The 14,207-nt window shown below is 52.4% G+C and overlaps 1 protein-coding gene and 1 long non-coding RNA gene across 48 annotated transcripts in view; one reads left to right on the top strand and one right to left on the bottom strand.

The window, feature by feature from the left end:
• Window positions 1–12,550, top strand: part of PIGG (phosphatidylinositol glycan anchor biosynthesis class G) — a 48,402-nt gene extending 35,852 nt beyond the window's left edge. For 30 of the 47 annotated variants that reach the window (XR_013417623.1, XR_013417625.1, XR_013417618.1 and 27 more), the window contains 3 exons: window positions 169–478; window positions 3,628–3,791; window positions 10,747–12,550. Coding sequence is in view for 34 of the 47 variants with exons in the window: in XM_078002772.1 (XP_077858898.1) it covers window positions 169–478; window positions 3,628–3,791; window positions 10,747–10,963 (691 nt within the window). In the remaining 13 variants the exon portion in view is untranslated. Of the gene's footprint in view, window positions 1–168; window positions 479–3,627; window positions 3,792–6,613; window positions 7,246–10,746 lie in introns of all 47 variants that reach the window. The other 17 variants (XR_013417620.1, XM_078002775.1, XM_078002774.1 and 14 more) reach the window with 4 other exon arrangements.
• The window catches only part of LOC144341060 (uncharacterized), a 558,577-nt gene that overhangs the window by 439,845 nt on the left and 104,525 nt on the right, over window positions 1–14,207 (bottom strand). The window lies entirely within an intron of this gene.

Consider the following 14,207-nt stretch of genomic DNA (forward strand, 5'->3'; position numbering starts at 1 on the left):
TGCCGTGGCGGGACCTGGGGGGTAGGGAGGGTGCCGCGGCTCCTTTAGCCAGCAGTGCTGGGACATTTACTGGTTCCCTAGGCAGATAGGTGTGTTTTTCATGGGAAAATGTTTTTGAATTTTTCTCACTGGTGCTAATGAATCTAACTTGTTTTGCTTTTTTTTTAGGGGTATTATTGAAGCTCGTTTTGTTTATGTCTTTGTCCTTGGCATTCTGTTCACGGGCACCAAAGACTTACTTAAATCTCAAGTCATTGCTACAGACTTCCAACTCAAGACTGTAGGTTTATGGGAGATACATAGTGGATTAGTTCTTCTGGCAGCCTTGCTCTTTAGACCACATAATCTTCCGGTCTTAGCATTTAGTCTCTTGATTCAGACTCTCATGACTAAGTTCATCTGGAAGCCCCTGAGGCACGATGCAGCTGAGATTACTGTGATGCATTATTGGTTTGGGCAAGCCTTCTTCTATTTTCAGGTAGGTTTTCATTATTATCATGGGTAGAAGACTTCACTTTTTACATATTTATTTTGTATTTTTCTTTGAGAAAATTTTACCAGACGTTGGAAAGTTACAATGTTTGTTTAGCGAAAGAACTGTCAGTATGGCATGGTGAATGATGCTGAACTCTCGGGTGTATTTTGTAAGATAAAGTACAGCCGGTCGTTTAAGACAGACGTCCCAGGTGTGGATGTGTGGGTGCTTAAGACAGCGGATTGCTGCTCTGCCGGGCCAGGCCTGGGTTTATTTATTACAAGCAGTTCAGGAAGCACAGACATCCCATTGTTCACTTGCTTCATTGATGGATGTAATAATTGTTCTCGTTCATGCCCTTTGCCCCTGGTGTCTGGGCTGTCCACACTGGGGGCCATTTGTTCCCCCCGATTGTTAGCTCCCTGAGGCCTGGTGGGTCACAAGGGCTTCTGTCCAGTGTAAAGACCCATCTCAGACAAGCCTAAACCACCTCAGTTATGAAGAGACATAGATGGACAGGTAGACGGGGCCTCAGAGGGATCCAGCCTCATCCAGCCTCCCGGCAACCTCAGGAGAGCGGGCACAGGCCTGCTGGTTCCCTTCCAGCCCCGACTCCCAGGCTGAGTCACTTTGCACCAGCTGAGCATCATGGTTCCATTTTTGTCTTTACCGTGAGGTCTGTATTTTCTTGGTGTGCACCGCTGTCTGCCTCTCCGCTGTCTCATCCCAGGAGGCTGTGCAGTTCTTTGTGTCCCGACAGGGCCTCTCCTCCATCCTCTCCTCCTTTCCTGGTGTTCCCAGCCTTTCCCATGGAACAGCCCACAGTTGCAGGATTTTCTGTCTGTATGTCTGTCCCTCTGATCCTGAAGCCCAAAGAAGGGGTAGGCGTGACGTTACAGAAGTCTGTGTCTTCAGGTACAATGAGTAGGTGGCCAGTGGCTAGTGGCCAGCTTCTTAGCCCTGTCCTAGTGCTTCCCCGACCCTTCTGACCCACTCAGGCCCCTGCAGGTTTCCCTGCCATGTCCACACAAGGCACAAGGGTGTCCCCAGCAGAACTGCAGGCCTGGATGCTGGTGTCCAGCACGTTCAAGCCAGGTGGCCTCCAGCAGGCTCTTGTCACACCTTCGTTTCCTTATCTGTAAACCGGGGATAGTGGTCTCCCGGCCTCCCCAGGAGCCAGCCCTCCCTGGTCTCCCCCCTCTCCCCACGGCTCCTGTTTTGAGGCTGAGTCTGCTGCCCCTTAATGTTAGATCTCCTTCGGGAGGAACCTGTGGCTTTGCTGCCCATCCCTGATTACTGCCCTCAACTGGGCAGTTCCTTAACAGACCAGGGATCAGGAATGTGACTGCCCTTGCTCATCTGCTGGCCCTCCACGTTCACCCAGTCCCCGGGTCTCTCTGCCTCCGTTTCCTCCCTGTTTGATGAGGATAATTACGAAGCATGTCAGGACTGTTGGCTTAAATGAAGTCATGCAGGTAAAGCTGCTGTGCAGCTACGGACATGTCAGCATGGCTGGCAGTCTCTGTGCCTGGCTGAGCCTGCTCAGAGCCACAGTGGCCTCCCAGGTGTCCTCCTCCCCTGCTCCCATCGTGGCATCTGGGACTCTGTCCCTCTGCCGCCCTCCAGGGTCTCCTGCTGCTTCTGCCTGTTTGCTGTCTCCTCAGTCTCCCTGCAGAAGGGCTTCCAAGCAGAGGAGTCACATGACTGGGGAGGTGCCTTCCAAGAGAGGCGGTAGCCGCGAGTCCAGTGGGTCTCAGGGGAAGCCAAATCGAAGGGCTGGGGCCTATGACAACAGGGATAGGAGTCAACGCACATCTGTGAGATACTGAGGAAGCAGCATCAACATGACATGGGGACCCCCTGGGCCCACAGTTGTCTGCATGGAAAGGGAGGAAGGAGTCAAGCTGGTAAACACCCAGCCAGTGTTTTGTGGACATGAACAGTTCTGATTCTGGAGAGGGATCTTTGTTGGGCTTGGGGTCATTGGGCTTGATAGAGATATGTGCTGTCAGACTGTAGATGTCCTGAGTTTCTGAGGAAAGGTCAGCATGACAGGCAAGTGACAGACATCAGAGTCAGTAAAGACAGAGTGTGGAGAGGCAGGGCCTGGGAGTGGAGAGGCAGGGCCTGGGAGCAGAGAGGAGGGGCCTAGTAGTGGAAGGTTGTACTCTTGGAGTGGAGAGGCGGGGCCTGGGAGCAGAGAAGCAGGGCCTAGGAATGGAGAGGTGGGGCCTAGGAGTGAGTGGAGAGGCGGGGCCTGGGAGTGGAGAGGAGGGGCCTGGGAGTGGAGAGGTGGGGCCTAGGAGTGGAAGGGTGTGGTCTTAGAGTGGAGAGACAGGGCCTAGGAGTGGAGAGGCGGAGCCTAGGAGTGGAGGCGGGTTCTTGGAGTGGAGAGGCGGGGCCTGGGACCAGAGAGGCAGGGTCTCTCAGAAGACCTCTTTTTGGGATCCAGAATCACTAGGAGCAGGGTAAGCTGTGTGGCATCAGCCCTTGCATGCTGCAGAGAGTTACCTACCAGGGCTGGGCCGGGACTGGCCAGAATCTTGACAGATGAAGTTTGACGAGACCAAGTGAGTCCTCATGGTCTGATACGTAAACCAGATGTGAGTTACCAATTTGTACCAGGGGCTGTGCTCCCCTGGCGACTGGCCTGCCCTCCTCCATGTAACCCACTCGCAGTGCCTCACTGTAGATGGCACCTGGCTGGGTGCCCGTTCTAGTCTTCAGCCCAATTCCCCCCTTGGCTGGGCCCAGCATCTGTACCTCTCAGGGCCATATGCGCCCCCTCGGATGGGGGTCCTTGAGGGGAGGTCCATGGGCTTAAGAAAAGTCGATGGGTCTGGACAAAGGTCTGAGATGTGCCGCAGTCAGCCAGCCAGTCTGTGTGTGTATCCTTCCTCAGAGGAGGCCACAGCTTCTGCACGGACGGCTCATGTGCCCCTCCATAGCCTGGGCACTGCAAGTGGGGGAGGGGGTGCCACCCAGGCAAGGCCAGCTCAGCGGTCTGAAGGAATGCCTGGGCAGCCACCTCTGACCACACGTGTGTCTGTGCTGGCATGGTTATCTGGGCTGTGTACACGTTTCATGCTAACATCATGGCTGTTGATGCCACGTGTTGTGAGGCCTTAGTCAGCTCTTCTCCTGTATTCCAGGGCAACTCCAACAACATTGCCACCGTGGACATCTCCGCAGGGTTCGTGGGTTTAGACACCTACGTGGAAATCCCAGCCGTGCTCCTGACAGCGTTTGGGACGTATGCAGGGCCTGTGCTCTGGGCCAGCCACTTGGTGCACTTCCTGAGCTCAGAAACACGCAGGTGAGGTGCCCCTCTGCCGTTCAGCACAGTTCTGGGGGCCGGCTGCCTGGTTTTAAGGGTCATACTTTGTTCCATATGCAAGGGAGTCTGAGCTCCATGGATCCAACAGTCTTTTCAACAGTTTTCTTTTCCTTAAATAAGCAACAGTCCAAAGCTCAAGGGCCAGAGGCCAGCCTGGGCGGTCCGTGTAGGGCCAGGGTCGGGTCTGACGGTGTCTCGCTGGGCTCCCCGGGGTCGGGTCTGACGGGGTCTCGCTGGGCTCCCCACAGTCGGGTCTGACGGAGTCTCGCTGGGCTCCCCACGGTCGGGTCTGACGGGGTCTCGCTGGGCTCCGCGGGGTCGGGTCTGACGGGGTCTCGCTGGGCTCCCCACGGTCGGGTCTGACAGGGTCTCGCTGGGCTCCCCGGAGTCGGGTCTGACGGGGTCTCGCTGGGCTCCCCAGGGTCGGGTCTGACAGGGTCTTGCTGGGCTCCCCGGGGTCGGGTCTGACGGGGTCTCTCTGGGCTCCCCACGGTCGGGTCTGATGAGGTCTCGCTGGGCTCCACAGGGTCAGGTCTGACAGGGTCTCCCTGGGCTCCCCGGGGTCGGGTCTGACGGGGTCTCTCTGGGCTCCCCACGGTCGGGTCTGATGAGGTCTCGCTGGGCTCCACAGGGTCGGGTCTGACGGGGTCTCTCTGGGCTCCCCAGGGTCGGGTCTGACGGTGTCTCGCTGGGCTCCCCAGGGTCGGGTCTGACGGGGTCTCTCTGGGCTCCCCGGGGTCGGGTCTGACGGGGTCTCTCTGGGCTCCCCAGGGTCGGGTCTGATGGGGTCTCTCTGGGCTCCCCACGGTCAAGTCTGACGGGGTCTCGCTGGGCTCTCCAGGTCACACCAGCACATGGTTTCTAGAGACACCGGAAGGAAAATTCCTTTCCTGCCACCCCGGGTTTATCTGCTTGCTGGTGGCCAGATGGAGGGTGGGTAGTCCTCCCCTTTGGGGACATGAAGATAAAAGACTGCTCTCGGCCCCCAGAGACCCTGGTGGAGCGCGCAGGACCCTGGGGAAGGCTCGTGGTTGGGGCCGTGCCTGTTTCGAGTCGTCCTTGAGTAGCTGGGGGCGTGTGTCTTCTACACATAGGCTGATGAATTGGGTTGGAAAAACGAGCGGGGGGGCGCACAGGGAAGTTCAGAGACCTGAGTCCCGTCCCCTGTTGCTGAGAAATCCCTTCAAGCTGCGTCTGGCCTGCCCTCTATGCTCTCCTGCCTGGTCCGCCTCTTTCCCTGGTCCACCTCCTTCCCTCCAGTGAGCCTGAGGTCTCCTCACTGACACCCACACGTCTCCTGGCAGCTTTGTGCAGAAGTTCCCCCAGGGGACCCCAGATCAAGGGTGCAGCCTCCCCAATCCACACACCTGTCTCCTGGCACTTTGTGCAGATGTCCCCTCCCCTGGGGGACCCCTGAGCAAGGGTGCAGCCCCCCATCCACACGCCTGTCTTCTCTGCAGCATTCCCACCGCCGCACACACTCTGCTTCCTCGTGATGTTTCTCTCTTGCTCCCCCAAGAAAGGCGGCTTCGTGAGGCAGGGGCTTCACCAGCTCTGTTCACCACAGCAGCCTCCGTGCCTGGCCTGGCGGAGTCAGGCGCTGGGTGGAGTGCAGGGAGGTTGATTCTGCACCTCCCAGCTTGGTCTGGCAGAGACCCCAGGGCCTGCAAAGTTACCTGACTCACATGTGCCTGGTTTTCTCGTCTGTAAAATGGGAGTTGCTGGGGGCTCATTGGGGGGCACTTAGAAGTGTTCACAGCCTTGGAGGGGCTAGTGGCCCCTGCAGCATCTGCCAGAGTGCCCCGTGCTCCACGCTTGTCCTTGCTGCCAGCCACAGTCACGAATCCCTGCAGCACCTGTGTGTTTCTCCGTGTGCTGAAATTGCGTCCCATGGCGCGGCCTCCTCCACAGCAGGCGAGCGTCTGAGGCACATGCTGGGTGGCTTTCGGCACGTCAGCCAGAGCTTTGCGCGTGTCCTGTGGTAACCAGAGGCCCCAGTCCTGCCGGGAGCCCCAGGGAGCGCGCTGTGGCCTCTGCTGAGCAGTGAGGCTGGAGGGCTTCCTACGTCCTCCCATGACTGAGCAGTCTCTGGCGGTGCTGACTGCTGAGCCCCCATGCCAGCCCTCCCAGGACACTTAGAGGCTTCTCCTGCGGAGCTCCCGGTGACTCCACAGAGCACTCTGCATGTTTCTGTGGCCCCGCTCTGCCCTCTGGCTCTGCTCCACAGCCTCCTTCACCAGTTCATCCTCTCAGCTCCACCCAGGCCCTCTCCCTACTCCCCTCCCCAGACCAGCTCCTGAGACCCAGGCCACAGGGACCCTTGCCCCTGCCTCCAGACCCAGATGCCCAGCCCCCTGTCGACATTCCACAGAGGTGTCCTCGGGCTAACAGGACTGAGGAGCCCTTTACAGGACATGTGGGCAGGGCCCACGCACCTGGGCACACACACCTGTGCCCTGCCTTTGAGCTTTTCCCACCCTAAAAGGAGCTCCTGGCTGCTCACCTCCTGTGTTGAGGCTCTCACAGCATGAATGCTTCTGAGCCAAAGGAACCGTCCAATCCACCGTGGTGGAAGCGCTCACGCCTAGCCTACTCGGCGGGCCCGGGCTGGACCCCTCAGTTACTCACAGGTTTCTGTAAGGGGTCGGGGAGCATTGGCCTTGCTTTAGCAGTGGTAGGCATGTGCTTCCCACAGCTGACATGGGAGCCTTTCCAAGGTGAGAATCGCTTCCTGGCCAGACTGCCAGACTGCAAGCTTCCCAAGGACAGGAATACCTGAGATTCACCTGTGTTTTCTTCAGGTGCCTGTGGACGCTTGACACGCCCACTTTGGGGCAGTCTGTGGACAGACCCCCGTAATTTACAGTCACCACTGAGCTTGTCATCACAGCAGAAAGCTGAGGTTCGGGGGGCGGAAGCCACCAACAGACCAGCCTGGGAGACACGCCCCGTGGCGGGGCTGTGTGGAGACGTCCGTCCTGACTTAGGTTCTGTGTAGAAACAAACGTCTGCCGTGAGACCCCCGCTCAGCGCCGGCCAGTCTCTCAGCAGCTGACCTGGGATGTCTTTCTCTCATTGTCTGAGGCCAGCTGCGCGCTCACACTGGGCTTATAGAAACAGGAGGCCCCGTCCTCGGCCGTCCGGGGTGGGCTGTCAGCACGTCGTGTGGTCAGGTGTCAGGACAAGCGGGCATGAGCGCGTGGAGGTGCACCCACCTCCACCCTGGAGAACGGATGTGCTGCAGCTGTGCACGGCATGATCAAGCACTTGCTGTGTGGACGGCACACCTGCCAGTGGCCAGCTGGGGACTGAGGGCTGGAAGCACTTGCCCGGCTCCTCTCTCTGCAGGTTTGGTCATTGGCCTTGCAGCTGCCCTGGGGCTTGCAGATTACAGTTTGATGGACCAGGCACTTTTCATCTCTTACATAGCCAGGCAGTTTGTATTTGGGAGGGAAAAAGACAAATGAAAGCATTTTTTTAAAGTGAGCTGAAGGCATTTTGATCAATTGGAGAGTATCATATGATACTTTTCCTAGTCAAGGAGCATTTCTCCTTCATTTTATAGGGTTTTCTCCTTCCCTTTTTAAAGCTTAAAGCATCAAGTTTTACTCGTGGTTTCTATTTTGTTTCAGTCGAGTAGAAAAACTGTAACTAGGTCTAAATGGTAGACAGAAAATACATTTCCAGCAGGTCAAAAACGTGGCCCTGAGTGGTTGGCAACCCTCTGTTCCAGGGGCTGGCGTCGGGCTGGCACCCTGGGCTGCCTGCTCCCCTGCAGTGCACATGGCTCTTTGCTGAGGTAGTGGGAACTGCAAGCCGCCATCTTCTAGATGGGTAACGCTAAAAACTGTTAAACTGAAGTCAAGGTGGTACCACGTCTAAGCCACAGCTTCCTGCGCGCTATCTGGGTAGGATGGGGCCACGGCCCACTTAGCCATGAAGCTTCCTGCAGAGTCTCTTCATCTTTTGCCAGGTGTTGCTGTCACCAGGGGGTGTGTCGAGGATAACTTGGGGTCCACCTCCCTGTGGGTTCCCCGCCCATAGGACTAGATGCCAAGTGGTGACCAGCGGTACGGGATTGGGGGACCCGCCTAAGGAGCCTGGGCCTGGCAAGGAAACAGAGGCACCAGGGCCGCCCACAGGGAGATCCCAGGGTCTGAGTGTTTGACCGGAGTGCATGGCAGGCTGAGGTGAAGGAGTGTTTGGAGAAGCCAGGAGGAAGCAGGGGCCCTCCAAGGCCTGAGATGGCGAGCCAGTGAGGGGCTGAGGTGAGGCTGTGGAGCGGTCGGCCTGAGCTCCCTGCCAGAGACAGTCGCTGGGAGCACGAGGTACCAGGCACCTCCAGCCAGAGACAGCCCTGTCCTTGGCCCTTCGTGGCTGTTGACGCCCTTTCCTGAGCAGTGAGCACTGAAGCAGGATCCGCTTACAGGACACCCTCAAGTAGCACCTGGCGGAGCTGCTGGGCTGACAGGACTGAGGAGCACTTTACAAGACATGCGGTGGGGCCCACACACCCAGGACACACGCCTGTGCTCTGCCTTTGAGCTTTTCCCCACCCTAAAAGGAGCCCCTCGCCGCTCACCTCCTGTGTTGAGGCTCTCAACAGCATGAATGCCTCTGAGCCAAAGGAACTGTCCACCATGGTAGAAGCGCCCACACCCCGCCCACAGTGGATTTTAGAGGCGCCTGGCTTTGTGTCAGCAGTGCCCTGAACGTCTGCACACTGGCATGCTTGCACGAGCGTCTGCGCAGTCAGCACAGGCTACCCCGTGAGTGCTGGAGGTCATGCTTAGGGAGACCAGGCAGCCGCGAAGTGGGACTTGCGGAACAGAGAGCACAGACAGGTCAGCTCAGCACTCGCTGCTGCTTTTGCGGTGAGGCCACAAAGCCAGAACTTAGATTTGGATCCTGGAAGGCCCGGCCTCTGAAGGTCTGAGGGCTGCCCCTGGGCCCTTTCTAACGACTTGATCAGAGGTCATGGATGAGGCATGGAAAGTGCCCAAATAATGGAATTTATCATTTTTCTTTTTTTTTTTTTTGAGACGGAGTCTCGCTCTGTCGCCCAGGCTGGAGTGCAGTGGCCGGATCTCAGCTCACTGCAAGCTCCGCCTCACGGGTTTGCGCCATTCTCCTGCCTCAGCCTCCCGAGTAGCTGGGACTACAGGCGCCCGCCACCTCGCCCGGCTAGTTTTTTGTATTTTTTTTTAGTAGAGACGGGGTTTCACCGCATTAGCCAGGATGGTCTCGATCTCCTGACCTCGTGATCCGCCCGTCTCGGCCTCCCAAAGTGCTGGGATTACAGGCTTGAGCCACCGCGCCCGGCCTATCATTTTTCAATAATCACAGACTCACGGGAAGTTGCTTTGAGGAAGAGATTTATGTAATGTGTTGGTGGGTTGAGAACTAGGGGAGTACATTAACGTACTTCGAGGGGTGGCTCTTCCGAGAATGCTGTCTTTCCCTGTGGATTTGCTCAGCAAACCCCGCTGGGCCAGTGTCCCCAGACCAGACGGACTGACGTGGTCCTCCACACAACAGCAGGGAGAAAAGCTCAGAACTTGTATTTATGTTTATTTGTATCTCGCCCTTTTGTGATTTTCTGTTCATTGTTTGTATTTTATAATGCATGTGATATGGTAGCACATGGATATGTAATTTTTATTTTATTTTTTTTTTATTTTTATTTATTTTTTTTTTTTTGAGACGGAGTCTCGCTCTGTTGCCCAGGCTGGAGTGCAGTGGCCGGATCTCAGCTCACTGCAAGCTCCGCCTCCTGGGTTCACGCCATTCTCCCGCCTCAGCCTCCCGAGTAGCTGGGACCACAGGCGCCCGCCACCTCGCCCGGCTAATTTTTTGTATTTTTTAGTAGAGACGGGGTTTCACCGTGTTAGCCAGCATGGTCTCGATCTCCTGACCTCGTGATCCGCCCATCTCGGCCTCCCAAAGTGCTGGGATTACAGGCTTGAGCCACCGCGCCCGGCCGGATATGTAATTTTTAAATACCTGTGCAAAGTCTGGGGGTGCGTTTTTCAGAGCTGTTTTACAGACAACGGTGGCAGACGGTGGCACTGCTGAGCAGTTGGGGCTGCAGCTCATGTCCCCTCGGGCGCCTCCATGCCTTGTGGAGACGCAGACCTCTGCCCATCCCAGACCAACCACATCCAGATTTCTGTGGGGAGGGACTCCAGAGTGGCACTTCCAGCACACACTGTAGGTGATTTTTATATACAGTCAAATTTTAGAAGCATTTCTGGAGAGCTCAAGGTGCGTGTATGGGACGTGGTGGCCCTCACCCATCCTTCTTCTGTTTACTCTGCTTCATTTTTCTTTTTTCTTTTTTTTTTTTTTTGAGACGGAGTCTGGCTCTGTCGTCCAGGCTGGAGTGCAGTGGCCGGATCTCAGCTCACTGCAAGCTCCGCCTCCCGGGTTTACACCATTCTCCTGCCTCAGCCTCCCGAGTAGCTGGGACTACAGGCGCCTACCACCTCGCCCGGCTAGTTTTTTGTATTTCTTAGTAGAGACGGGGTTTCACCGTGTTAGCCAGGATGGTCTCGATCTCCTGACCTCGTGATCCGCCTGTCTCGGCCTCCCAAAGTGCTGGGATTACAGGCTTGAGCCACCACGCCCGGCCTACTCTGCTTCATTTTTCTTCATGAATTTGTCTCTTCTTGACATGTTATGTATCTGGTGTCTCCTGCCTCCTTCACTAGAACACAGCCTCCAAGGGGGCAGGATGGGTTTTCCCGTCTCCCGGGCATCTGGAGAGGCACCTGTCCCAGCACCATAGTGACTGGATGTGTGTGCGGAAGAAGGAACGCGGTGCCCTCTAGTCCAAGGGCAAGAGCTACTGGAGTCTCTTTGAAAGTAAAAGTGTTGTTACATGCGTGGTATGTAAGTGGCATGTGCTAATACACATTTTCTTTCTTATTAACAGCAGTTCAGCACTGAGTCATGCTTGCTTCTGCTACGCGCTGATTTGTTCTATTCCAGTTTCCACATATATCGTTTTGGTGACATCTCTGCGTTATCATTTATTTATATGGAGCGTATTTTCTCCAAAACTTCTCTACGAGGGAATGCATCTGCTCATTACAGCTGCTGTCTGTGTATTCTTCACGGCAATGGATCAAACCAGACTCACACAGTCTTAGACTAAGCTGAACACTGGAAAAATAATACATGCTTAAAGTCTGCTGTTATTCTAAAATGAAAGATGTGAATTCAACAAAGTTGATGAATAACTAATTTCTTTGACTACTATACTTGAATTTAGACTAAGTAGTAAATAGTCTAATAAAATGTCACTTTAATATACAGTTTGTATCATATTTCCCCTATTGACAATCACTCTGGAAGCTTCTGAACTTTTAATTTCCTCTGAATAAGCTATGGTATGACCCAAATATGTGTGTTTAAATCAATGAATGAAAAGGTTCTGGCCTTTTTTAGAGAGTCCAGGAGCTCTGTGGGAGGAGGCACCTGGATTACCTTACGGAGCACTGAGCTCTTAGAATCCTGCAAACCACTGAGGGCCCCAGGGAGCTTTGGTTTATGAGGGTTACAGGTATCAGTGTTGATGGCATTTGAGATGAAAACTAAGATAAAAAAATGACTCATTTATAAATAATCTTATTGCATATTAATATAATACTTGAAGGAGAAATAACTATATTTTCCAAAACAAAAAAGTTCAGTGAAACCCAGCACTTTGGGAGGCCAGAGTGGGGGGATCACTTGAGCCCAGGTGTTTGAGATCAGCCTGGGCAACATAGTGAGACCCTCATGTCTCCAAAAACTTCAAAAATTAGCTGGGCGTGATGGGACACACCTGTGGTCCCAGCTACTCAGGTGGCTGAGGAAAGAGTATTGTTTCAGCCCAGAAGTTCAAGGCTGCAGTGAGCCACGATTGCACCACTGTATTCCAGCCAGGACAACAGAGTGAGACTCTGTCTTTAAAATTAAAAATGTTTAATGAGAAAAATGATACTGTTCTACATTTTTACAAACCTCTTTCATGCCTGGCCTAATTGAAGCTAGTTGGATTCTATGTTTGACCTGTTGTGATGTGTGTGTTTGGTTAAAATATAAGAAAATCGGCTGGGCACAGTGGCTCATGCCTATAATCTCAGCACTTTGGGAGGCTGAGGCGGGCAGATCACCTGAGATCAGGAGTTCAAGACCAGCCTGGCCAACATGGTGAAACCCCATCTCTACAAAAATACAAAAATTAGCCAGGCATGATGGCAGGTGGCTGTAATCCCGGCTACTTGGGAGGCGGAGATTGCAGTGAGAGAAGATTGTGCCATCGCACTCCAGCCTGGGTGACAGAGTGAGACTCTGTCTCAAAATAATAATAATAATAATATATGAAGAAAATACTGCCTCACACAGATCAGTAGTTGGAAAGAGGAGGAATATTTTAATGTCCTTTTTCTGATCATTGTGGATGTTCTTTTTTGATACCAACACCAAACCTCAACAAATGGTAGTTTTCTGAAGGTTAGTTGGACAAAAAGAAAAGAAACAAGTGCATATGAAAACTAGTGAAATGCTACTGAGGGCTGTATTTGAATTAATAGAATTGTGCCCACATTGTTTTCCTGGTTTTGATCTGGTTGTGTAAGATACCGTCATTGTGGGGAGCTGGGTGAAGGATACATAGAACTCTCTATACTATTTTTGCAACTTCTTGTGAGTCTTCAACTATCTCAAAATAAAAGTTATTTTGAAAAAGAAAAGGTTAGCTGCCATGTGGAATCTGAAATCATATCAATGAGCTTTCATGTCCTGATGCATTACAACACATTGACCTGTCTTGCACCCTGAATGAAACTTTTACCCAGGAGTGATTCTTTTTTTTTTTTTTTTTTTTTTTTTGAGACGGAGTCCCAGGAGTGATTCTTAACATCTGCATTGTTGTTTGGAAAATAACAATTCACTGAATGATAGAGGTTTACAAATGTTCATCATTCCTTACCAAAATCACTTATTTATATCACTACCGATCTCATCAGAAAAGTCTTTAAAGATTGAATGGTGGCTCACACTTGTAATCCCAGCACTTTGGGAGGTTGGGGAAGCAGGAGGATCGCTTGAAGCCTGGAGTTTGCGACCAGCCTAGGCAACGTAGTGAGACCCCATCTCTAAAAAAAACTTTGAAAATTAGCCAGGTACAGTGGTGTGCACCTGTAGTCCCAACTACTCAGGAGGCTGAGGCAGGAGGACCACTTGAGCCCAGGAGTTCAAGGCTGCAATGAGTTAGGATTGCACCATTGCACTCCTGCCTGGGCAACAGAGTCTAAAAAACCTGTCAGGAAAAAAAATCTCACTATCCAAAACAGTCACTAACAGTTAGTGAATACAGTTCACTAAATGGAAGAAGCAGAGAGGATACACAGATGCATACATGAAAATCATATATATTTATAAATTATATATATACAAATATATTACTATTTTATGTATAAATATATATAATTTTTAAATCCAAATAGTTATATAATTTTTAAATTTAACAGAAAAAGTGAAACCAAAGGAAAGGCTGCATTTTGGATGTTTCTTTTACAAGAAACATTCATAAAATATTCTTATAAAATTAAGAAAATTAATTTCTTATAACATCTATTAAGAGACCTGGTAGCTAGCAAAGAGAAAGGGCAGCTTCTCAGGCAGAGGATACACAAAACCTTGTTTTTTTTTTTTTTCTTTCTTTTTTTTTTTTTGTTGAGACAGAGTCTCGCTTTGTCGCCCAGACTGGAGTGCAGTGGCCGGATCTCAGCTCACTGCAAGCTCCGCCTCCCGGGTTCACGCCATTCTCTTGCCTCAGCCTCCCGAGTAGCTGGGACTACAGACGCCCGCCACCTCGCCCAGCTAGGTTTTTGTATTTTTTTAGTAGAGACGGGGTTTCACCGTGTTAGCCAGGATGGTCTCCATCTCCTGACCTTGTGATCCGCCCGTCTGGGCCTCCCAAAGTGCTGGGATTACAGGCTTGAGCCACCGCGCCCGGCCAAAACCTTGTTTCAATATGGAAGGCTGATTGTCAACATCAAAGGAAGAGTTTCTGCCTCTTCATACCTATGACTATGGAATATTGGTAGGACAATTCAATGACAAGATTGATACTGTTTTAAAGTATTGTTTATGCTATATTTTAATTCTTCATTTATGCTCAATGGAGCCCTGTGACTAAGTGGATATTTTTTTGTAACATCAATAACTTGATCAACTTTGACAATACAATCATGTTTGGAGGGGAAAACACTAGAAGGATCATTACATGGTAAAATTGATTTTTCATCCACTCAGCCACTCTGTCTTTTGAGTGGAGAGTTTAATACATTTACATTTATTGTTATTATTGATAAGTAAAGACTTACTCCTGCCATATTACTTGTT

The sequence above is a fragment of the Macaca mulatta genome, chromosome 5 (assembly GCF_049350105.2).
Source record: "Macaca mulatta isolate MMU2019108-1 chromosome 5, T2T-MMU8v2.0, whole genome shotgun sequence".
NCBI lineage: Eukaryota > Metazoa > Chordata > Mammalia > Primates > Cercopithecidae > Macaca > Macaca mulatta.